The following is a 26,323-nucleotide window of genomic DNA, read 5'->3' on the forward strand; positions in this document are numbered from 1 at the left end:
AAAAAATCATAGATTGTGGACATAGCACAATAGATTTAGACAGAAAGGACACAAGCATAGACATCAATGTTGTGTATCTGAGTGTGACTAGCTAAACCAAAATATCAAATATGGGAAGAGACCCAAATCTGAACTTCACAGTCTGGTTTTCTGATGTGCGGCCAATATGTAAGCATTAAGACACAAACACACCTTAAATGCTGCACATTTCTGAAGTGCAGCTAGCTAGGTCATAACTGGTAAATACAGAAAGGACGGGAACCCCCTTTTACAGTGGTGTTTTACTGATGTACAGCAAAACAAGGCTATAAAGAGAAGACAGAAAGACCCAAACTTCTATGTTGCGTATTTATGATGAACCACCAAGTACAGTTATAAGACAATCCTTCCTGTTATGCAGTTCTGTAGTGCAGTTACATAGAACCAACAGAGAAAGAACACAAGCAACCTACAGCATTGTGTTTTTCTGAAGTGCCATAAGGTAAGGCAATATGAAACAGAAAGCACCAACAAGCTTCAATGTTGAGTACTTCTGCTGTGCAGCAACATAAAAACAAACAAACAACAGACAGCCTTTACAGCTGCGATCTTTCTGGTCTACTGCAAAATAAGGCAATAACTCCACAATGAGTATTCCTGCAGCATTGCAAAACCTGAACCAGAAGGGACAGATAAGCTTAGGGTTCCCACACCCGTGCGACCCAACCTGCCACTTGGGACTGCAAGACGCATGAGAAGTCATACTATGGCTTCCAAAGGGTATCATTCGTGACTGTGCGACTCCAGGTCGCAGCGTATCCAGCAGTCCCTGCTTACGGAACCACAGACCTCAAGATTACACAGGTCGCAGGAAAAGCAGTTTTTGGGTCGAACAAACAAGGGGTCCCCATGCTGTGGCTCCCTGGAGGAGTGCAGCCAACAACCCCCTACTGTGTATACCTAAGAAACAGCAAGGAAGATCAATGAGAAACACCACTTACTGCTGTGCCTTTCTGATATACGGACAATAAGTCAGTAAATATAGGACATACAGGACACAAACCATGTTCAATCTTTGTGTATGTCTGATGTGTAGCATATACTAATACTGAGCAGAGATGTCATTACCCTCAATGTGTCTCCCTGCTGAGCAGCAAAAACAAATCAGAAAAAGACAAACAACCTTCACTGTTGTGTCCTTTCTGATATGCAGCCAATAAGGCAGTAAACCTTCAATTTTGTATGTGTCTGATGTGCAACAACAATCTTGAATAGAGATAGCACATCCATATTCAAGTGATTTGGCACGTGACTCAACATGTCAAATCGCATGCCTAAAATTGGCAGCCATTGCCGTTAATAGCACTGTCTGAATCAGCCCGGGCCACTTTGTGGTGCTGCACTGATTACCAATGGCAGTATGTGTACTACCCCTGGCACAGGTTCAATTTTGTATTTTCCAACAAAATCAGGACCATCCGTCATCACTGCTGCCTTTCTGATAAGCAACCAATAAGGCAGTAATACAGGACCCACAGACAGACCTCAATCTTGTATATCTCTGATGTGCAATAATATAACAGTTCTGAATAGAGATAGCACATCCAAATTGAAGTGATTTGGCATGCAACTCAACATGTCAAAGTCGCATGCCTAAAATCGGCAGCCATTGCTGTTAATAGCGCTGTCTGAATCAGCACGTCACTTTGTGGTGCTGCACCGATTACCAATGGCAGTATGTGTACTACCCATGGCACAGGTTCAATTTGTATTTTCCAACAAAAACAGGACCATCCATCTTCACTGCTACCTTTCTGATAAGCAACCAATAAGGCAGTAATACAGGACCCACAGACAAACTTCAATCGTGTATATCTCTAACGTGCAACAATCTAACAATTCTGAATAGAGATAGCACATCCATATTGAAGCGATTTGGCATGCGACTCATGTCAAATCGCATGCCTAAAAGCGGCAGCTATTGCCGTTAATAGCACTGTCTGAATCAGCACGACGCCACCTTGTGGTGCTGTACCGATTACCAAAGGCAGTATATGTACTACCCCTGCCATCAATCTTTCCTGCTGCCTTTCTGATAAGCAACCAATAAGGCAGTAATACAGGACACAAAAACCCCACAGACAGACCCCAATCTTGTGTAGGTCTGATGTGCAGCAATATAACAATTATGAGCAGAAATGTCATCACCAGACTCAATGATGTGCGTTTCTGGCGTGCGGCACAAAACCAGAAAGTACAGACCACCTTCCCTGTTGTATTTTCTGATCTGTAGCCAAACAAAGCAGTACCTTTAGGATATAAAGGACACCCAACAAGCTTCAGCAGAGATGTCACAAATCTCAATGTGTACTTTAGTTGTGCCAAACACCCCAGCAAGGACAAACCTTCACTACTGAGGTCTACTGGTGAGCAGCCAAGAAGGAGTCATGGTGTATCCCTTTATGAAATAACCAAACAGGAGCAAATTATTTCATAGGCATAGCCTGGGCTGTAGATACTAATCCTTCACCACCAGTGAAGGAACCAATCCTAAAATGGTTGGACACCTTACTATAGTAGCTGTTGTCCTACCTTACCTCCGTAGATTGAGCAAACGCTAGCCAGCTCATACACGGGTGGGGCTGATCAGTAACTAAAGTCTCAATGAGCCCAGCCCTAGAGACCAATATAAGACCTCTAAAAAGGGTGGTTACCAATTTAGCCTGGACTTAAATAGCCACCTGCAGCCCTTAAAGAAGCAATCATATAGCCATCTAGCTCTTGCATATGTTTGCACAGAAAATCCTTAATCAAAGGATATAGGAAAAACGATTTATGGTAAATCGCTTTTAGATCTGTCACTGAGTGGACTGTAGCCCAAACCAACAAAAAGGTTTTTCTTACTCCCTGCATTAAAATATAACCACAATGAAAGGGTGGAGTGGGAGGTTGGAGCTTATGAAAAGTTACCCATAGCAAGCAACCCCCAAAAGGAGGATCTGTCACAAGGGAACCCCTACTGTGCCACACAGAAGCTTGGTCCCTGCCATTGTTTAAAGTTAGGTTAGCTTTTAAGCATCTTGGAGCAACTTTAAGCAGATTCCTAGCAACTAGGCTAATAGGGCCAGAAACCCTAGTGCACCTGCTGAGCAAGGGAGCTTACTCCTGAATCCTTCAACCATTGCACCATTAATAACTTGTTCAGTGGTATACCTGGCCAGTAAGGAACTCTTTGTTCTACCAGGTCACCCTCTTTGCTGTATTCACCCCTACTAATGTACCACAACCGGGTATGTAGGGAGAGGCTGGCAACCTACTGTTGTGATAACCACAGTGTCTCTGCTATAAGAGGAAGCTGTGGCTGGTGGTTTTTAGCAGTAGCTTCTGGGCTATTTTGTTATGGAGACCCTAGGTCCTGCACTGCACCACTCAGTAAATACAGGTGGAAGGGGAAAAAATGCCTTACCTACCTCTTTCCCATCTGAGGTGGTTTAGGCACACTCGCTCCTCTGCACCACTTGTCCACCATACAGCATCTCTGATGTAGGAGGGAGCTGTGGCTGGTGTCTTTAGCAAAAGCTTCTGGGCTATTTGAATCCAGACCCCAGGGGAGATTATCTCAAATGCCCAGAAACCATCTGGCTGGGATTGGGGATTTTTGACTCACCGTTGTCGTCTTCCCCTTTTTCCACAGCCACCGGGCTTGCTTTTCCATCCTTATGGTCCACACGCAAGGAGGATAGCCGCCAAAGTGCCCGCCCCCCCCCCCCAACTGCTGTCCCTTTAGGGAGCTGCAAGGTTAGGCTGTGTCCTGCTCTGTCCAGTCAGTATATACACAGGGGGGGGGGGGGGGCAATGCCGTACGTTCCTCATTCCCATGAGGTGGTTTAGGCAGACATTCACCATAGTAAACTGGTGCCTTCTCAAAAGGAGGATGTGGGCGCCTGCTCCTGCTGACTCTCAGCCTTCCCTTCTGGGTAAGAACACGGGTCGTTCAGGCGGTGCCCTCCCCAGCAGCCCACGCGAGCTACCAGGGACCCAGGAGTCAGGGGATACGATCCCCCTGGAAAGAACCGACGGCCAGCACCCCCGTCTGAACGGACGTCCGGACAGGTAAGGGGGGGGAGACAGGATAAAGGCCCCTGAAGTTCTGGGGACACCACTGTACCCAGGGGCCTTCAGCTCTCAGGGGGGCTTTCCCAGTTTCTGCTGCCCCCCCTGAGGAAAGGATAGGGGAACCCCCCGGGAAGGATAAATATATCCCGCCAGACCCAGAGGCTTCCCAGGCATTTGGTCCAGCTCCCAGGGGGAGACCACCAGCCCCAGGCTTCGGTCATTTGGAAAAAAACAAACAGTTTCGCCGTGTAGGGAGAAACACAATCAAAAACTGAGGATCAGGGGGAAGGGTGTGGACTTAAAACAGCTGTTGATTGTGTTTCCTGTGGGGAGGAGCCTCTCATCTCTCAGGTGTGCCATCCTGGAAGATGACTTGAGAAAATATTATACCTGTATATATGTATATATACATACATATAGATATATATATGTGCATATGCATACACGCACGTACACACATGCACATACAAACACAACCTTATGAGAACCTGAAAAGAAAAAGGTAATTAATGAGGCCAAAAGGAGTGGTAGTTTGGTTATAAAGAGGTAAAAAAGAATATGACCATCAAAAACGAACAAGAAACCAAATATAAGAAATATCAGGTGAGCTGGTAGAACCCAAAACTCTCTAAATAAAAAAAAAAAAAAAAAATTGAGAGTCCAGCAAAAATTGTTACTTTGTTAGTGTCAATAGAAAAGTGTATGAACCAGCACTGAGTACTGGGATCGAATAATGAGTTGTGATCTGGAAAAAGTGTATAGGTTAGTCCATGGAGTCTTCATTAGATGGTGTTGTATTTTCAAATCGTCCACGTTTATGGATATTCTGGCGTGAAGAGGAAGAGGGATTATTGAAGCCTGCTGCTGTATTTTGTGGAGAGGAGCTGGAGGCCGATCGTCTACGATGTTGCTCTTTAGGTGTTGTTTTATCTGCAATACCCATTTCAATCATAGCCGACTGCAAGTCCTCTGAAGAGCGACAAACATACTTGGTTTCAAGGTATGTGAATCGAAGAGAAAAGGAAAATCCCCAATGATAGGCGATTTGATTTTGTTGTAGCACCTGTAATTGGGGTTTGAGTGCTCGCCTCTTTGCTACTGTGAGTGGGGAAATATCTGCAAAAAGCTGACACACATGGCCTTGGAATTGCAGAGAATCTTTCCCTCTAGCAGCTGAAAGTAATTGCTCTTTGGTTTTATAATAATGAAATTTGGCAATTATGTCTCTAGGGGGGCCATTAGTTTTGCGAGGAGCTAAAGCCCTGTGCACTCTGTCCATTTCCAGTCTATCCACAGGAATACCAGGCTGTAATTCCTGGAATAGAGCTATCATGGTGGCTTGAAGATCAATGACAGTCTCAGGGATTCCCCTAATTCGCAGATTCGATCATCTGTCTCTGTTTTCCTGATCCTCCAAACGTGACTGTAGTATAACATTTTCCTCTTTAAGGTTCTCAAATTCAGAGATAAAGTGCTGCGTGTGACTATCTATTTCATCCACTCTCAATTCCAACTCAGCCGTTCTCTGTCCCAGCTCCCTTATTTCCTTTGTCAATTTATCAGTAATGTGATCTGAAGTTTGTTTGAGGGCTTTCTGTAGCATGCGTTCAAATGTTTTAAACATGTCAGATTGAATCAGTCTGTGAGCTACCAGTATCAGAGTCAGACTCAGCGGTGAAATCCTGGGTCTTTACACTGTGTGGCAGTGTTTTCCTAGTGTGTGGTGTAGAGGGCTGTGAGGTAACTGCCGCCGCCATCTTGGAAGACTGCCTGGCCGGCGCTTCTTTAGCCATACCCGCTTTATATTTAAGTTTTGGGCCCCGCAGGACCGTGAGAAAGATACCTGAGGGCTCTAGGAAGTACCAGCTATCGCTGTGTATCGTTCGCGGTGCCGCTGGAATCTGTAGTCCTCCGGTGCAATCGTCCCAATAGCGGAGCTCTAAGATAGCATTACCGCTCTCCTAGGCAGCCGCGCATGCGCCCTGTGTCGGTCTTTTCTGTTCCAGACCGAGGAGAGATAACATCTAATAGTAAGTGCACCAACACTACACTGACACCAGGTCACGTAGGCACACATTTCAACCCTCCAATCACCACCCCCCGTTAACCCCTTCACCACCTGTCACTGTGTCACCCAGTACAGGATTCCGATTTTTTTTTCATTGCTGTACTGGTGTCATTAGCGACAAAAATCAGCATTGGGATAATTAGTCTTATGCTGGCCATACACTATACAGAAAATCGGCCGAACCCATTTTCGAAAAACGAACGTTCGACCGTGACCGCAAACGATCGTGCCATCATATAATGTCCGATAATCTGTTCAGTGGACATGAATAAATAATTTTGTGTTCGTTTTTTTACATATACCTAGTGCAGGCAGTTCGGACGGGAAACACATTAACCTTGCAATTTATCGTACGTTCGGCAGAAATTTTCCAAACATGCCGTTCGTTTTTTTTCCACAAAAACGTCACAAACGATTATCGATTTGTACCCACTAACTTGCCGAAAAACGAACGAAGTGTCCATACGAACGATTTTTTGGCCGATTTTTCGTATAGTGTATGGCCAGCATTAGGCCCAGATAGGTCTAGGGACCCCCCCTAATAAAGGTTTAACCCCTTGATTACCCCATCACCAGTGATCACTGTATAAAAGTGTCATGGGTGACGCAGTTTAGATTAGTTTATTTTTTATAGGGTCAGGTCACCCGCCGTATTTTACCCAATAAAGGTTTAACCCCCTGATCACCCGGTGGGTGATCAAAGTTAGGTTTTAGCGTCAGCTAGGGTCTGCGTCGCCCCAGGCAGCGTCAGATTAGTGCTAGTAGCACTAAGACCCACGCACGATACGCCTCCCTTAGGAGTATAGTGTCTGAACGGATCGATATCTGATCAAAACTATATTAGCGTCCCCAGCAGTTTAGGTTTCCCAAAAACGCAGTGTTAGCGGGATCAGCCCAGATACCTGATAGCACCTGTGTTAAGCCCCTCCGCCCAGCCCAGCCAAGTGCAGTATCACTCTATCACTGTCACTTACAAAACACTAAACACATAACTGCAGCGTTTGCAGAGTCAGGCCTGATCCCTGCAAACGCTAACAGTTTTTTTGGTAGCGTTTGAATTAGACAGTCAGGTGCTTTTTTTCTTGTGAGTCTCACTAGTGTGCCAGTAAATTTAGAGACCAAAATGTCAAATCAAAAATACACTAGTGAAGAGGCCTGCACGTTTCTGAGCATGATAGATAGTGAAGAGGAAGTCACTCATCTGTCAGATTCAGGTTCAGAATACAAACCTGTAGTAAGCAGCGGCACCCTGACAGATAGCTCTGACGACGGAGTTGTAGTCCCTGTCAAAGTCAGGCATACCAGACCCAGTTCTTCTGCTGTCGTTGAGGCGCAAGAACCGCAGGTCCCTCGTATAGAGCAGAGAGCCAGTACTAGCGCTGCTCATCCTTCTGGTGAACTGGCAAGCACCAGCAGCCTAGTACATCGTGGTCGTACATCCAGCATTGCAGTATCACGTGGTAACGTGGCGAGTCCCATAAGTGCAGATCAAGCTGGCGAGGTGGCTAGGACGAGTAGAGTCCCGCTGCCACCAAGAAGAAGACAAAGACAGGCCCGTCGAGCCCATAGTGCCCTTCCTGCTGCATTTGCCAATCCTAATTGGGAGCCCACCACTTCTGCAGCACCAGTACTTCCCCCATTCACTGGCCAACCCGGAATTCAGGTGGAAACAGTCGATCTTACGTCACTTGATTTTTATTCGCTGTTTTTCACCGAAGATCTCTATAGATCCATTGTGGACCAAAGCAACTTATATGCTGGTCAGTTCATCATCTCTAATCCCCAGCTGACCCTTGCCAGATTGGAAACCAATTACGGTTTCTGAATTTAAGACCTTCCTGGGCCTATCCCTCCTCATGGACATAACTAAAAAGAGTGAGTTGCAGGCATATTGGTCCACTGACCCAATTCACTATATGCCAGTGTTCTCTGCCTCCGTGACCAGGACACGATATGAGCAGATCTTGCGGTTCATGCATTTCAACAATAATGAACTCTGTCGTCCTCGGGGTGACCCTGAATTTGATCGGCTCTACAAAATTCAGCCCCTCGTAAACCACTTCAACCAACATTTTGCAGCCTTATTTACTCATCAAGTTGTCTGCGTTGAGGAGTCCCTGATTAAGTTTTCTAGCCGCTTGTCATTCAAACAGCATCTTCCCAGCAAGTGTGCCAGATACGGGGTCACAATGTGTAAGCTCTGTGACAGGGCCACAGACTATACATATAGTTTTATGGTTTACGAGGGAAGAGATAGTTACGTAGAGCCGGAGAGCTGCCCAGACTACATAGGGAGCGCTGGTAAGATTGTGTAGGACTTGGTGTCACTATTATTCAGAAAGGGGTACCACTTGTATGTGGACAATTATTACACAAGCGTGCCACTTTTTAGTCACTTGTTTGATCATCAAATTGGCGCATGTGGCATGTGTGCGATCTAATCTCCGGGGCTTTCCCCAGTGGCTTGTAGATTCCCGTCTTAGGCTGGGGGAGAGAGACTGCTTGAGATGTAATAATTTGCTCACTGTGAAGTGGAGGGATAATAAGAATGTTTTTGTTCTGTCCTCCCTTCACGCAGACATGATGGGCCAAATTCCTACAGCGACTGGTGTTGTGGAGAAACCCCTCTGTCCACGAATATAACCTTAATATGGGAGGGGTGGACCTCAACGACCAGTTGTTGGCACCGTACATAACTGCACGTAAGGCCAGACGCTGGTACAAAAAAGCGTCTGTATTATTTCTTTCAATTGGCTCTGCTGAATGCTTTTGTGCTATACAAAGCTTCAGGACGAACTGGATCCTTCCTTAAATTCCAGGAAGAGATCATCACAGCCCTTCTGTTTCCAGACGGTGCTGTTGCCCAACTTCCCAACGCAAATGCAGTAAGCCGGCTGTATGAGAGGCATTTTCTGCATGTCCTCTCTGGTACCCCTACCTAAAGAAAATGTTGTGTCTGTAGAAAGCACGGATATAGGCGTGACACCCGTTTTATTGTCCCTCCTGTCCTGACCAACCTGATCTTTGCATTGGCAACTGTTTCAAATGCTACCACACACTAATTGAGTATTAGCGTAGGGTACAGCACCACACAGTCCTAGGCACACGTACAGAGGGTCTCGAAAGATGTGATGGCCATTACATTTTGAGGGACCCTAATCTGCAACGTTCAGTTTACAGTTTTTTTTTTACAGTTTTTATAAAAGTGAAAAAAGTGAAAAAAAAAAAAAAAAAAAAAAAAAAAAAAAAAACAAAAAAAATAAAAAAAAAATAAAGCCAAAAATAGTTGTGGTTGTATTTTTTTCTCTCTCTCTCTATTGTTCCTGCTTATGTTTCACTCCCTACTGTCCGCTCACTATTGTTCTATATCCATCGTTCTCTCTCGGTTTTATTTTTACTATGTTTTATTGTATTTGCTTTGCAGGTATGGTATGTTATACTGTAATGTTTGTTTTATTGTTAACCATCATTTGCTTAGCAGGTACGCCATTCCGCTGCAGCACAGGTTTATTTATCTTGACAGTAACAGCATTTGCTCCCACGATACATAAAGCCGTGACTCCATCGCTGTCGGAGGCGATTTCACCACCACAGTTAAAAAAAAAAAAAAGAGCATATATGCCAAAGCATGGCGGCAGGGGTGGAGGAGTGATTTGCTCCCAACATTAGGGGTGGATTGCCCCCATGCTTCAGCATATATTTTGCAATATTTTATTTTTACTATGTTTTATTGTATTTGCTTTGCAGGTATGGTAAGTCTTACTGTTATACTGTAATGTTACTTTGCTTTATTGTTAACCGTCATTTGCTTAGCAGGTAAGGCCATTCACCTGCAGCACGGGTTTATTTATCTTGACAGCAACAGCGTTTGCTCACACAATACGTAAAGCCGTGACTCCAGCGCTGTTGGAGGTGATTTCACCACCACAGTTAAAAGAAAATGGTGCATGTATGCACATCATTAGAAGTGGGGGGATGAAGGGCGGTATAATAATGGTGGGCATACCCACCGATCAATCTTTCGTTCAGCCAACAGGCTGCATGAAAAAAAAAAAAAAAAACAACATTACAATGTATGCCCAACAAGGACCAGCAACGTACTGGTATGTTGCTGGACTTTGAGTGGTTATACCAGAATGATGCCTGCAAGTTTAGGTATTCTTTTCAGCCAGCGGTCAGCTTTCATCTAAAAGCAATCCTAGTGGATTATTAGCCTCTAGGCTGCTTTTATAAGCAGTGAGAGGGAACGTACCCCCCCCCCCCCACAGTCTTCCATGGTTTTCTTGTGCTCTCCTGACCCAACAGGGAACCCGAGAATTCAGCAGGTGGTTCCGCCAGCTGACCATAGAGCTGATCAGAGACCAGAACAGCTCCAATCATCTCTATGGCCTAAGAAACCGGAAGCTACTAGCATTTCATGACTTAGGTTTCCCTGGATATAAACAGAGCCATTAGGAAATTGGCAAAGCATTTTATCACACTGATCTTGGTGTGGTCAGATGCTTTGAGGCAGAGGAGAGATCTAGGGTTTAATAAAAAAAAAAAAAAAAAAAAAGAAAAAAAAGCACCTGTGCCTCCGTGCTCACGCGCAAAGGCGAACGCAAGCGTCGGTCTGGTGTCATATGTAAACAGCAATTGCACCATGCATGTGAGGTATCACCATGAAGGTCAGATCAAGGGCAGCAATTTTAGCAGTAGACCACCTCCTCTGTAAATCTAAAATGGTAACCTGTAAAAGGCTTTTAAAAATGTATATAGTTTGTCGCCGCTGTAGGTTTGTGCGCAATTTTAAAGCATGTCGTGTTTGGTATCCATGTACTCGACATAAGATCATCTTTTTTATTTCAACAAACATTTGGGCAATATAGTGTGTTTTAGTGCATTAAAATTTTTAAAAAAAGTGTTTTTTTTTCCAAAAAAAATGCATTTGAAAAATTGCTATGCAAATACTGTTTGAAAAAAATTGCAACACCCACCATTTTAATCCATAGAGTCTTTGCTTTAAAAAAATATATAATGTTTGGGGGTTCAAAGTAATTTTCTTGCAAAAAAAAAATATTTTTTCATGTAAACAAAAAGTGTCAGGGGCTTTGTCTTAAAGTGGTTAGAAGAGTGGGTGACTTGTGACATTAACTTGTAAATGTTGTGCATAAAATGCCAGGACAGGTCAAGCCCCCCCCAAATGACCCTTTTTTTGGAAATTAGACACCCCAAGCGATTTGCTGATAAGCATGTTGCGTCCATGGAATATTTTATATTTTGCCACAAGTTGCGGGAAAATTATTATTTTTTTTGCACAAAGTTGTCACTAAATGATCTATTGCTCAAACATGCCGTGGGCATATGTGGAATGACACCCCAAAATACATTCTGCTGCTTCTCCTGAGTACAGGGATATTACATGTGAGACTTTTTGGGAGCCTAGCTATGTACAGGACCCCAAAAACCAATCACCACCTTCAGGCTTTCTAAGGGTGTAAAATGGTGATTTCACTTCCTCACTACCCATCACAGTTTCAGAGGCCCTGAAATGTCCAGATAGCACAACAACCCCCCCCCCCCCCCCAAATGACCCCATGTTGGAAAGTAGACACCCCAAGGTACTTGCTAAGAGGCTTGGTGAGTATTTTGCAGATCTCATTTTTGAAAATGAAGAAAGAAAAGAAAAAAAAAAAATTTTCTTCTTTTTTCAATCAAAAATTTGTGACAAAAAGCAAGATCTGCAAAATACTCAACATGCCTCTCAGCAGATAGCTTGGGGTGTCTACTTTCCAAAATGCTATCTGGACATTTCATGGCCTCCGAAACTGTAATAGGCAATGAGGAGTGAAATCAAAACAGTACTGTACCTTAGAAAGCCTGAAGTTGGTAATTGGTTTTCAGGGTCCTGTACACGGCTAGGCTCCCAAAAAGTCTCACACGTGGTATCCCCGTACTCAGGAGAAGCAGCAGAATTTAATTTGGGGTGTCATTCCACATATGCCCATGGCATGTTTGAGCAATATATCATTTAGTGACAACTTTGTGCAAAAAAAAATAAATAAATAATTTGTTTTCCTGCAACTTGTGGCAAAATATAAAATATTCCATAGACTCAACATGCCTATCAGCAAGTAGCTTGGGGTTTCTACTTTCCAAAATGGGGTAATGCTATCTTGGCATTTTATGGCCTTCAAAACTGTGATCAGTAGTGAGGAGGGAAATAAAAAATTTACACCCTTAGAAATCCTGAAGGCAGTGATTGGTTTTGGGGTCCTGTACGCGGCTAGACTCCCAAAAATTCTCACACATGAGGTATCCCCATACTCAGAAGAAGCTGCAGAATGTATTTTGGGGTGTAATTCCACATATAACCATGGCATGTGTGAGCAATATATCATTTAGTGACAACTTTGTGTAATTTTTTTTTTTTTTGTCATTTTTCAATTACTTGTGACAAAAAAAATAAAATATTCAATGGGCTCAACATGCCTCGGCAATTTCCTTGGGGTGTCTACTTTCCAAAATGGGGTCATTTGGGGGGGTTTGTACTGCCCTGCCATTTTAGCACCTCAAGAAATGAGATAGGTAGTCAAACTAAAAGCTGCATAAATTCCAGAAAATATACCCTAGTTTGTAGACGCTATAACTTTTGCGCAAACCAATAAATATACACTTGACATTTTTTTTTACCACAGACATGTGGCTGAATACATTTTGGCCTAAATGTATGACTAAAATGTAGTTTAATTTTTTTTTAAAACAAAAAGTTTTTTTTTTTTACAAAATTTACGGTCTTTTTCCGTTTATATCGCAAAAAATAAAAAGTCGTAGAGGCAATCAAATACCATCAAAAGAAAGCTCTATTTGTGGGGAAAAAAAGAACGCAAATTTCGTTTGGGTACAGCATTGCATGACTGCGCAATTACCAGTTAAATCAGCGCAGTGCCAAATTGTAAAAAGTGCTCTGGTCGTTGAGCAGCCAAATCCTCTGGGGCTGAAGTGGTTAAAGTCCCACCATACAGGGAAACTTTTTTTGTATCAATATATAGGGATGTGGCCATAGACAGCAGACTTCAAACCTTTTGTTTTTGACATACAACGTTAGGTAGCAAATAGCATCACCCCCAGTCATTTGAAATTTGTACCTTTTTGTACTATACTTTTCTTTTACTTTTTTTTATGTATACCTGCTAAGGGGGACTATAAAGGCAAGTGGGAGTGGGACAACCGAATGCCGGGCTATTTGAGAGAATTTGGACAATCTGAACGTATTGCATCTGATCTTGCATCTCTAGATTTGAGTTTGGATAAAACTTTGGAAAACAAATCTTTGCTATATTGGCACATTCAATCATTTCATAAATACATCAGGAAAGGTATTTATCCCTTCAGCCTCAGTTCAAATCTTTCCAACGTAGAAGAAAGAAGAAAGAAGAAAGAAGAAAGAAGAAAGAAGAAAGAAGAAAGAAGAAAGAAGAAAGAAGAAAGAAGAAAGAAGAAAGAAGAAAGAAGAAAGAAGAAAGAAGAAAGAAGAAAGAAGAAGATCTTAAATAGATGTTCTAAAGGCATGTCACCACTACCAATTACAGCATACAAACAATTCGGTGATCTGGACAGGGATTTGGACCAGATTAATGTACAACTTCAGCCCTTAAGGACACATGCATCCTTTGCCGAAAAAGAGAACCCCCTTAATGAATGTTTTGGGACCTAAATCAAAAAAAAAAAAGGAAAAGAAATTATGAGAGCGAGGATTTCCTTTAGAGAAGGGAAAGCATACAGATGGCATTTAAGGCAAAACAAACCAACAGTACAGCCGAATACTGGAGGAACAACCATTCCAATGTCTCCCGCTTACCTTCACTTTTATCTTCTGTTTCTATCCCCTCACAAGCTTCTTTTAAACACAAGGGCAATAGGTGATTCAAAAGACAAAGAGATGGCAAGGGAACACAAGATCAGATGGCTAAAAAAGCTTTGCTGGAACAGAACTAGTATCCGAAATCCAATACTTTGTTACCTGATGCCGCAGAAGAAAAACACCCTTGTTGCTCACAGGGTGTGGTGAATGAACTTTCTTCCATCTCTTCTTTTGACGAAACACAGGTTGACATTAACACACAAGAAGCTACCGCAACAGATTGGAGTGATGCTTGATCAACTCTTCACATAGCAAACCAGAGCCATGCTTTTTAGAATCGCTCAATTCCAAACACGGCCAAAGGCCACAAACCAACAAATAACCTCACTAAAATGAATGTTGTGAACTTATCCTCACATCCCCTGACCACTCACGAAACCCAACTCCTAATGAAAGGTATAGACAAATTTGATCTGATCAAAGATCGATAGCTTTTCACCCGCAAATAGCTATTGAAAAGCATGTATAACAGGTAGGGTAAAGACTCAAAAACATCTTAGTAAAGATGAATCTCATATCCTTACTTGAGTAAAATGACCATATTTAATTGATCATATTGACATTAATCTTGGCTGAGATTCCCATGCACTTAGTTTCTGCCCTTTGCTATCAGTAAGGGTATTCTCCTGCAGGGTACTTAGAGTAGGGTGCAAAATAGGGTGTGTCCAGAGAGCGATACAGAGCAACACAGGAGTTGATCATTCTGTAGTAAAGTCATTGTAGAAAAAGGGTGGGAGGAAGTGCCAGAATACCTTATTAATGGCTCTGGGCAGGAGTGATGTTGAAAGTGCAACCTATAGTCTGATGTAATACCTAGTCAGCCGCCTGAAATTTTGCCCTGAATGGTGGAAATTTTACTGGCAATTTGGAAAATTTAAAAACGCAAAACACAATTCCCAGTTTCCTGATAGTTTTAGCATATAAGTGAATACCATTCAGGTGATAGTCTAGTAAGTATACTGCAAATGGTGGAGATGTTAGGTCTCATACTTACCAACAGTACAAGGTACCAGATCGCTGGTCCCTGTATGGGTCCAGACTGCGCTTGTCACAGTGAGCATACCCCCTTCACGGTCTAGGAACCACAATAAAGGGACCATAGCCGTGGACTTGTATAGCACCTTGTGGCCAACTTCATGCATTGCACAAGTGCCGAGGTGAGCACCCAAGCAGAATCCAGTGCCCAACTGGATTCACAAGCTGTCCCCACAGCATGGGGTCAGGGTAGGTTTCAAAAAAAAAATTACTGAGGATGCATTGATCCAGACGCACTGCTTTCCTTGTTATAGTAGAAGGCAGTGAAATGCTGATTTAAGCATCAATTGAAGAATATAAACTACAAAAACAGAAGGCGCACGCACTTAGTGCATTACCAAAAAACATTAAAATAAATAAAAAGTAGGTACTAACAAAATTGCAACCATCAATGAGCCATAATACCACACAATGTTAAGTAGTAAGGAAACACAGACAGTTTCACATCAAGGGGTATAAACTGACGCGTTTTGGGGGCACACCCCCTTCCTCAGAGCCAAGCTACTACTGAGCTTAGCTGAAGGGGGTGTGCCCCGAAACACGTCAGCTTTATACCCCTTGATGTGAAACAGCGTGTATGTGTGTGTGTGTCTGTGCGGCTTAATATTGTGTGGTTTTATGGCTCATTGATAGTTGCCACTTTGTGAGTATCCACTTTTTATTGATTGTATTATTGAATAAAATGTTTTTTAGTGCCCTAGGCGCATACGCCTTCCATTTTGTTCTTGTAGTATCAATCGGATTACCCCATCTGAGGAGGGTGGCATCCGCCCAGGTCCAGAATACGGTTGTCCTTGCTACTTTTTTTTACCACAGAAGACCTCACAGTGCTAGAAGTGAATACTTGCCTTTGAAGAATTTAAGCTAGTTAAAAATAGAAATCTTTCCAAAAGAGACATTTTATGGAAGTCCATCACCTACAGGATATTAGCAAAAAAAGCGAGGTCTCACAAAGTGGGGGTAAGATAATAAGGGTACGACCAAGGGGGAGGGGGATTGACGACTTTGCTAGTGTGCAATCACCTGACGATAGCAGCCTATAACTAATGTCTATAAATATCCAAGCCAGTGTCCTGCACAGTATAATTAAGAGCAATACATTACCGCACACAACAGACCATGTCATGTGTAATTAACAAGACAGACTTTATTTACAACTTCAGGACTTTTACACTTTTTTTGTGTAATCTTTTCTTGCCAAAACCCATTATGAAGAGTCAAGACTAGGAAAGCATGCATAAAGCTTTGACCAGGTTCTTGGATCCCAGAAAGTGAACTGTACCCTTTAGTACAGTTACCCTTTAATAAAACCCCCACCCCCAAAATGCAGCCACCTGGTAAAATACCTTCCCCCATGCGCTACACAGCGATTGTAACCAAGTTGTCCCTGGCCAGTCCTCTGTGTACCACAGCCCCATGCATTCTTATAGGGGAACTACATTCTTCTGAACAGCCAAAGGCTGCTATAAGCATGGTTCACTTATAGGAATAAATGGGGCTGTGGTACAAATGCACAGCAAGAAGAGGACCCAGTGGGGATGTTTCCAATTCAAAGGCTGTGCAATGTTTTAAGGCATTTGGGAGCACCATCCAAATCTCATTCAACAAACAAACCCAATAAGTACACTCCATTGAGTGACATTGGTGAAACCAGTCAGGGACCAACACTGCTGGAGCTGAGAGACTCCCCTAGCTGCTCGGGTTCGGTACATCAAGGATCTGGTGGACAGATTACTGGGACTGGAAGGGGCTGGGGAAGACCCGGCTGTCATAGTGCACATTGGCAACAATGACAAAGTCAGAGGCAGAAGGAGTGTCCTAAAGAACGATTTTAGGGACTTAGGAGCTAAATTTAGGAAAAAGGATCTCCAAGGTAGTGTTCTCAGAAATACTACCGGTACCTCAAGCCCCATCAGAAAGGCAGATGGAGATTAGGGAAGTAAACAAGGGCTGAGGAGCTGAAGTAAGGGGGGGTTTGGGTTCCTGCAGAACTGGGCCGACTTCTCAGTCGGTCACCAGTTCTATAGAAGGGAGGGACTGCACCTAAATAAGGAGTGTGCAGATCTGCTGGGAGTGAAGATGGCCGAAAAGTTAGAGGGGCTTTTAAACTGGGCGACGGGGGGGTCTAGAGGTAGAGATAGTCAGCACGGAACATATTCCAGAGGGTAGTATTGGAGGCATTAGTGGTAGGTTGACTAAAGCACATAAACCTGAGGTAGGTCTAGTAACAAGTCCCATTTGCAATCTCGAAACACCCAATAAGAGGACAGTATGTGACCGATCTAAAGTACATGGCATGTTCACCAATGCCAGGAGCCTGGCGGACAAGATGGAAGAACTAGAGATACTGTTTTACGAGGAGGATTTAGATTTTGTGGGAATTTAAAAGACTTGGTTCAACAGCTCTCATGATTGGCTGGCAACCATTCAAGGGTATCCCCTTTATAGCAGGGATAGAGAGGGTAAAAAAGGGGAGGGGTATGCCTGTATGTCAAGAATAATGTACAAGTGAATATGAGAGATGACATCACTAAGGGAGCTAGGGAGGAGGTGAAATACTTATGGGTAGAGCTCCAAAAGGGATAAAACTAAGGGGAAAATAATACTGGGAGTATGCTATAGGCCCCCTAATCTGAAGGAGGAGGGCGAGACTGACCTATCACAATTTGGATCAGCAGCAAGGAAGGGAAGTGTTATCATAATGGGGCATTTTAATTATCCAGACATAGACTGAGCGGAAGGAACTGTGCATTAGTCTAAGGCTTGCCAGTTCCTAAATGTCTTGCAGGATAATTTCATAGGTCAGATGGTAGACCCACCAACTGGAAACAAAGCGTTACTAGACCTACTGATTACCAACAAAACAGACCTGATCATGGATGTGGAAAAAAGTAAAGTAAAAATAATATATAAACAGTAAAAAAGTGAGGACAGACCATATTGGCCCCATAAAGAATGAGTAAGGAAATCTGGTTACAAAGGATGGGGAGATGGCAAAAGGTATTGAATTTATTCTTCTCAGTCTTCACACGGTAAATAGGGGGGCTTCAGTAACCAAAACTGCAGCGTTTATCCTCATGACACATCTCAGGAAGCGTCCTCATGGATTACAGAGGACAGAGTTAGGAATGGACTTGGAAAATTTAACATTAATAAGTCACCAGGACCAGATGGCTTGCACCAAGGGATCCTTAGGGAACTCAGTCAAGTAATATCCAGACCATTGTTCCTAGTTTTTACTGACAGTCTACTGACTGGAATGGTACCAGCTAATTGAAGAAAAGCCAATGTAGCACCAATATTTAAAAAAGGGCCAAAATACATCCCTAGGAATTACAGACCAGTTAGCCCAACATCAATAGTATGTAAGCTCTTGGAGGGGATAAGGGACTATATACAAGATTTTGGTAATGAAAACTGTATCATTAGCAGTAACCAGCATGGATTCATAAAGAATTGTTCTTGCCAAACCAATCTATTAACCTTCTATGAGGAGGTGAGTTGACATTTCAATAAAGGAAGGCCCGTAGACGTGGTGTATCTGGATTTTGCAAAAGCATTTGACACAGTTCCCCATAAACATTTACTGTACAAAGTAAGGTCCGTTGGCATGGACCATAGGGCGAGTACATGGATTGAAAACTGGCTACAAGGGAGAGTTCAGAGGGTGATAATAAATGGGGAATACTCGGAATGTCAGGGGTGGAAAGTGGGGTCCTCCAGGGTTCTGTGCAGGGACCAATCCCATTTAATTTGTTCATAAACGACCTGGAGGATGGGGCAAACAGTTCAATCTTAGTATTTGCGAATGATACCATGCTAAGCAGGGCAATAACTACTCTGCAGGATGTGGAAACCTTGCAAGAAGATCTGAACAAATTAATGGGGTGGGCAACTACATGACAAATGAGGTTTAATGTGGAAAAAAGTAAAATAATGCATTTGGGTGGCAAAAATATGAATGCAAAATATGTATGCAAGCTACTCACTGGGAGGAGAACCTCTGGGGTAAATCGAGGATGGAAAAAGGACCTGGGGGTTCAAGTAGATGATAGGCTCAGCAACGGCATGCAATGCCAAGCTGCTGCTAACAAAGCAAACAGAATATTGGCATGCATTAACTGCTTGCTGACCAGCGCACGCCGATGTACATTGGCAGAATGGCACTGGCAGGCAAAAGGGCGTACAGGTACATCCCCTTTAAGAAGCGGTGTCGTGAGCGCGTGCGTGCCCGCGGGTCCCGCAGACTCGATGTTCGCCGGGTGCCCACAATCGTGTCATGGAGAGGAAGAACGGGGAGATGCTTATGTAAACAAAGCATTCCCCGTTCTGTCTAGTGACAGGACAGTGATCTACTGCTCTCTGATCGAGAGCAGTGATCACTGTCCTGTGTGTTCAAGCCCAGCCCCCTCACAGTTAGAATCACTCCCTAGGACACTTAACCCCTTCACTGCCCCCTAGTGGTTAACCCCCTCACTGCCAGTGTCATTTACACAGTAATCAATGCATTTTTAATCGCACTGATCGCTGTATAAATGACAATGGTCCCAAAAACGTGTCAAAAACGTCCCATGTGTCCGCCATGTCGCAGTCCCGATAAAAATTGCAGATCACCGCCATTACTAATTAAAAATGCTATAAACTATCCCCCATTTTGTAGACGCTATAAATTTTGCGCAAAAATAATATACGCCTATTGCGTTTTTTTTTTTTTTTTTTTTACCAAAAATATGTAGAAGAATATATATCGGCCTAAACTGAGGAAAAAAAAAAAATTTTATATATTTTTGAGGAGATTTATAGCAAAAAGTAAAATATATTGTGTTTTTTTTTTTTTAATTGTCGCTCTTTTTGTTTATAGCGCAAAAAATAAAAACCGCAGAGGTGATCAAATAGTGGTCAGGGGCTGAAGTGGTTAAAAAGGGGATTAACGCAAGAGATAAAGTGATCATTCTCCCACTCTACAAGACTCTGGTCCGGCCTCGCCTGACGTATGCTTTCCAGTTCTGGGCACCAGTCCTCAGGAAGAATGTACTGGAAATGGAGCGAGTACAGAGAAGGGCAACAAAACGAAAAAAGGGACTGGAGGATATTAGTTATGAAGAAAGGTTACGAGCACTGAACTTGTGGAGAAGAGACGCTTGAGAGGGGATAGGCTTTCAATTTACAAATACCATAATGTTGACCCCACAAATAGGGATAAAACTTTTCCGCTGAAGGGGGTTTAATAAGACACATAGCCACTCATTAAAATTAGAAGAAAAGAGGTTTAACCTTAAACTGCATAGAGGGTTCTTTACTGTAAATGCGTCAAGGATGTGGAATTCCCTTCCACAGGTGGTGGTTTCAGCGGGGAGCATCGATAGTTTCAAAAAACTATTAGATAAGCACCTGAACTACCACAACATACAGGGATTAGGGATGAGCCCAATGTTCGCCGAACAGCGAACATTATGCAGTGTTCACGGCAAATTCTAAAAGCCGTGGGACACAGTTAAAGTCTATGGGACACTAACCTGAAAAACCAAAAGTGCTCATTTTAAAGGCTTATATGCAAGCTATTGTCATAAAAAGTGTTTGGGGACCCGGGTCCTGCCTGAGGGGACATGCATCAATGCAAAAAAAAAAAAAAAAAAGTTTTAAAAATTGCAGTTTTTTCAGGAGCAGCGATTTTAATAATGCTTAAAGTAAAATAAAAATGAAATAGCAGCCACAGCAAAATGACATTTCTAAAAGGAAGAAATCTCATTTAAAACTGCTCATGGTTGTAATGAATTGTCAGATCCCGGCAATATAGACAAAAATCTGATAAAGAACCTTTGGGTCTGGTATGAATAAAGAGTAACCCCGCACCAAAATGTAAAAAAATAAAAAAATAATAATGCATGGGGGTCCCCCCAAAATCCATACCAGACCCTTATCCGAGCACGCAACCTGGCAGGCCGCAGGAAAGGGGGGGGCACCCAGTGACATAAACGGGTTACCCCGTTTACATCACCGGTGGCCCGCCCTCAGCTATATAACAGCTATCATTGTGAAGAGGCTTCAGTTGGCGGGAGCCTCCTATGGAGGCGGAGTTGTTGCATTGCTTTTTTTTCGGTTCGTTGGGCGGCGTGATGGACGATGGATTTACAACACGGGACATTTTTTAATAAAGAAATTGTCCCAAACTGTCATTTTTACTATTTTTGACACTTTTTTTGGTGAATGTGTAGGGGTACAATGTACCCGATACCCATTCACGTGGGAGGGGTTGGGATCTGGGGGTCCCCCTGCTAAAGGGGGCTTCCAGATTCCGATAAGCCCCCCCGCAGACCCCCACAATCACTGGACAAGGGTTGTGGGGATGAGGCCTTGTCCCCATCAACATGGGACAAGGTGTTTTGGGGGGGACCCCCAAAGCATCCTCCCCATGTTGAGGGCATGTGACCTGGTATGTTCTCCTGCGGCCTGCCAGGTTGCGTGCTCGGGTAAGGGTCTGGTATGGATTTTGGGGGGCACCCCTATGTCATTTTTTTTTATTTTGGCACAGGGTTCCCCTTAAAATCCATACCAGACCTGAAGGGCCTGGTGTGGACTTTAGGGGGGACCCCCCACACTTTTTTTTTTAATTTTGGATTCCCCTTAATATTCATACCAGACCCGTAATGGACTGGGAGGGGGAACCTATGCCGTTTTTTTCAATGATTTTTATCTATGTTGCCGGGATCCGCCAATTCATTACAGCTGCGAGCAGTTTTAAATTAGATTTTTTCCTTTAGAAATGTCATTTTGCTGTGGTATTGTTTTAAACACGGGAAAGATGCGCTACTTTACAGGCATACAAAGCATACCCCCCAGGCACGATATTTAAAGGAATATTTCATTTTTATTGTTTCACTTTAAGCATTAAAACAACTGCTCTTGAAAAAAAACAGCTGTTTTTAAAACTTTTTTTTTGCATTGATACATGTCCCCTGGGGCAGGGCCCGGGTCCCCATACACTTTATGGCAATAACTTGCATATAAGCCTTTAAAATTAGCACTTTTGTCTTTTCATGCTCGTGTCCCATAGACTTTAACGGTGTTCGCTTGTTCGTACAAATTTTTTGCCTGTTCGCATGTTCTGGTGCGAACCGAATCGGGAAGGGGGGGGGGGGGTTTGGCTCATCCTCTAACAGGTATATACAATGTAATACTGACATATGATCACACACGTAGGTTGGACTTGATGGACTTGTCTTTTTTCAACCTCACCTACTATGTAACTACATTGATTCTTAAAATACAAATCTATTTACTATAGGTCATACAGTAACATTTTAATTGAAACAAGGGACAAAGATAGCTTTGTGTAATGGTTTTACCATTGTCACTTGGCTCATCAATCTCATCTTCAGACGAATTCAGATTTGGTTTGCCATGGCCAATAGGGTTGGGACTGCTCCTTGCAACCCAAAAACCTGTAGGAGGAACCATTGTGCTAGTTTGATTCTAGAAAAAAAAAAAAATCTAAATATAATATACACACACATAACTATGAGTGAAACAAAAACAAAGAGAAAAATGGACTTTGTAGGCACCAATTATAAAAAATACAAATGTTTTTATTAAACAAATAGTACAAATGCAAACTTTAAAACATTGCAAGTAAAATACAATTTTAGTTTACAAATTTAGGAAGTGATGCCCTATATAGCCTCTCTCACACGAAGAACTTCAGTTTTGTAGCAAGCACTGAATCTCCCAAAAAAAAAAAAGTGAGGAATCTGTGTCTAATGATGTACGCAAAGAAAAGGATTTTTCAGGCAAGTATGACGCAAAAATCCTATTTTCTTTTTCATACATCATGGGACACAGAGTCAGGCTAATATTCATTACCTACTGGGACGTCCCAGAGCAATAGCCTTGAGGAGGTAGACACCCTGCCAAACAATAGCCATCAGAACTTGTATCTTATATACGGCAGCCCGCAGTACACTGCGGCCGAAAGCTGAATCCTTGGCTGCTCGAACAGCTACTTGATAAAATTTTATGAATGATGCACTGAAGACCAGGTTGCAGCCTTACAAATCTGAGCCACAGATACCCGATGGCAAAAAGCCCAGGAGGTTCCTACACCTCTGGGAGAATGAGCTCTCACCCTAAAGGAGCTTTACGTTTCAGACCATAGGCCTGAATGACCAATTGACGGACCCAATTGGCAAATGGAAGCTGCCTGCCCTTTCTTGGGTCTTGGTAAAACAAAAAAAGAGTCAGATCCTCGGATCTCCACAGATCTAGACAAAAACCTTGACTGCCCGGACAACGTCCAAAGAATGCAGTCGCCACTCTTCCTCCAAACGAGGCTGAGAGAAAAAAAGGCGGCAAAATAATGTCCCAATTAAAATGAAAGGCCGACACCACTTTTGGCAAAAAAGTATTGAACAGGTCATAACACGACCCTGTTGTGGTGAAGGATCAAGTATGGTTCCCTGCACGAAAAGGCCGCCAACTCCAACACTCTTCTAGCCGAGGTGATGGCCATTCAGGAAGGTTAGCTTGCGTGACAACAAATCTAATGGAATTTCCTTGATAAGCTCAAATGGTCATTTCTGTAACACAGACAACACCAAGTTCAAGTCCCAAGGACACATATGTGACCTAATGGGGGGAAGCAAGAGTTACCCCATGCATAAAGGTTTGGATCAGTGAATGGGAAACTAAAGGCCTTTGGAAGAATACTGATAGGGCCGAAACTTGACCTTTGATTGTATTCAAAGCCAACTTGGTTTTCACAGCTGACTGTAGAAAAGAGAGAATTCTCCCAATTACGCATTTGCGAGAATGCCATTTTCTGGCTTCACACCAAGCAATACAAGTCTTCCAGACCTTATGATAAATTGTCTAGTGTTCACTAGGGTAGACACTACTGGTTCTGAGATGCCATGGTCCTTCAGCACCCTGGATTCAATAGCCATGCTGTCAAATTTAGAGACTGTTAATTGGGGTGGAATATGGGACCTTTGATACAGTAGATCGGGGCAACGTGGAAGCGTCCATGGCCCGTCTATTGTCAGTCTCACAATCTCCGGGAACCAGGGCTTTCTAGGCCAGGCTGGTGCCACCAGAATGACTGGAACCCCCTCTTACAGAATCCTGCACAAAAAATGTGGAAGGAGAAGGATCGGGACACAAATTGCTGTAGCTTGTTGTTGAATCCGGATGCCAATAGGTTGACCTCTGGCCATCCCCAATGCTGGAAAAGCTGAGTTAGACTTACCGGTATCTCCTTTTCTGAGAGTCTTCCAGGACAGCCCATGAGACCTTGGGCTCCTCCTACCAGGACAGGAAACATGTCACCCCCACCAGATAAAAGGGCGGTCCTCCAGGCCCATGTCAGTATTCTCAAGAACCGTAGGACCCTGCAAAACATATGCATAATACACATAACTTCAGACAATACCGGGTGGGAATCCGGCTGTCCTGGAAGACTCTCAGAAAAGGAGTTACCGGTAAGTCTAACTCAGCTTTTCTCCAAGCGTCTTCCAGGACAGCCCATGGGACGATGAGCCAGAACTTACCAGTCTAGGGAGGGACAACTGCCTGAAGGACCTTACGACCAAACGCCTGCTCCTGAGCTGATAGGAGATCCAGGCGATAATGTTTAATGAAGGTCGAGTAACTGGACCAAGTGGCAGCCCTGCAAATTTGTTCCGGTGAGGCACCAGCCCTCTCAGCCCAAGATGTAGACAAGGCTCTAGTTGTGTGCGCAGTAACAAAAGGTGTAGGGACCTCCCTAATTTTGTAAGCTTCCAAGATGGCTTGCTTTATCCATCTAGCCAATGTGGCTTTAGATGCACTATTCCCCTTGTGAACTCCAGAAAAGAGGACAAACAAGGCATCAGTTTTCCTAAAAGTCTTCGTGACCTCAAGATAGACCAAGAGAATCCTTCTTACATCTAGAAAACTAAATTTTCTTTCTAAGTCGCCCTGTGGCGAACTACAAAAGGTTGGCAATACAATGTTCTGAGATTGGTGGAATGTACTTGCCACCTTGGGCAAAAAACCTGGATCGGTTCGTAACACAACTCGATCCTCAAAAATCGTGAGGAAGGGCTCCCTTACTGATAGGGCCTGCAACTCACTTACCCTATGAGCTGAGGTAACAGCTATAATGAACACAGTTTTTAATGTAAGTAACTTAACTGACATACTTTCCAGAGGTTCAAACGGAAATTCAACCAGAGTTTGAAGCACTAGGGACAGATCCCACGTTGGACAACTTCTCACTACTACTGGTCTGGCCCTAGCGATAGATTTGAAAAATCTGGCTATAGTGGGATTTTCCAGGAGAGAAAACTGGAGGAACACACTAATAGCTGCCGCCTGTACTTTTAAGGTACTGACAGAAAGACCTTTGTCGACACCCTCTTGGAAAAATTCCAAAATAGACGGAATATCATGAGTTAATCTATCATTTTCAGATAACCATGAGTTAAACCTTTTCCAAACTTTGGAATATATGGCTCTAGTAACCGGCTTCCTGCAATTAACGAGAGTCCTGACTACTTTGTCAGAGAACCCTTGGGCGCTCAGTATCTTTTCTTCAGATACCAGGCCGTCAACTTTAAGGAAACCACCTGAGGGTGTGATACTGGACCCTGCAATAATAGGTCTTCCCTTTTCGGAAGACTCCACGGAGGCTCTGAAACCAGAGACTGTAGCAGGGAAAACCATAGCCTCTTGGGCCAAAACGGGGCAATTAGAATCAGATCTGTCTCTTCCAGCCGAAACTTCCGGAGGACTTCTGGAATCAGTCTGATTGGCGGAAAGGCATAACATAGGCCTGGAGGCCACAGGTTTGCCAGAGCATCGATCCCCAAGGCTTGGTCTGCCGGGTTCATGGAAAAGAATATCTCCGTCTTGCGGTTGTTTCGGTTTGCGAACAAATCCGCTACGGGATAACCCCATCTCTTGGGGAGGTCTGCAAAGACTTCGGGATGAAGGGACCAGTTGTCTCGGTCTATCCTGTGACGGCTGAGATAATCTGCCAGTCAATTGTTTGTCCCCTTCAGGTGTACAGCAGAAATAGAGGCTAGATTCCCCTCTGCCCATGAAAGGATCTCCTGGGCAATGAACTGAAGCCTTCGGCTTCTCGTGCCTCCCTGCTTGTTGATATACGCGACTGTCGCTATATTGTCTGACAGAATTTGGAGGTTGTGACCCCTGATCTCCATCTGAAAAGACTGGAGGGCTCTCTG

General features: G+C 43.5%; 1 protein-coding gene across 1 annotated transcript in view; it reads right to left on the reverse strand.

The window, feature by feature from the left end:
- Positions 1-26,323, reverse strand: part of LOC141108105 (UDP-N-acetylglucosamine transferase subunit ALG13-like) — a 443,195-nt gene that overhangs the window by 206,741 nt on the left and 210,131 nt on the right. Inside the window, exon 17 of the mRNA XM_073599348.1 lies at positions 22,448-22,574. Coding sequence (XP_073455449.1) covers positions 22,448-22,574 — 127 coding nt within the window. The remainder of the gene's footprint in view (positions 1-22,447; positions 22,575-26,323) is intronic.

This window comes from Aquarana catesbeiana, linkage group LG09 (genome assembly GCF_042186555.1).
Source record: "Aquarana catesbeiana isolate 2022-GZ linkage group LG09, ASM4218655v1, whole genome shotgun sequence".
In the NCBI taxonomy this organism is placed as follows: Eukaryota; Metazoa; Chordata; class Amphibia; order Anura; family Ranidae; genus Aquarana; species Aquarana catesbeiana.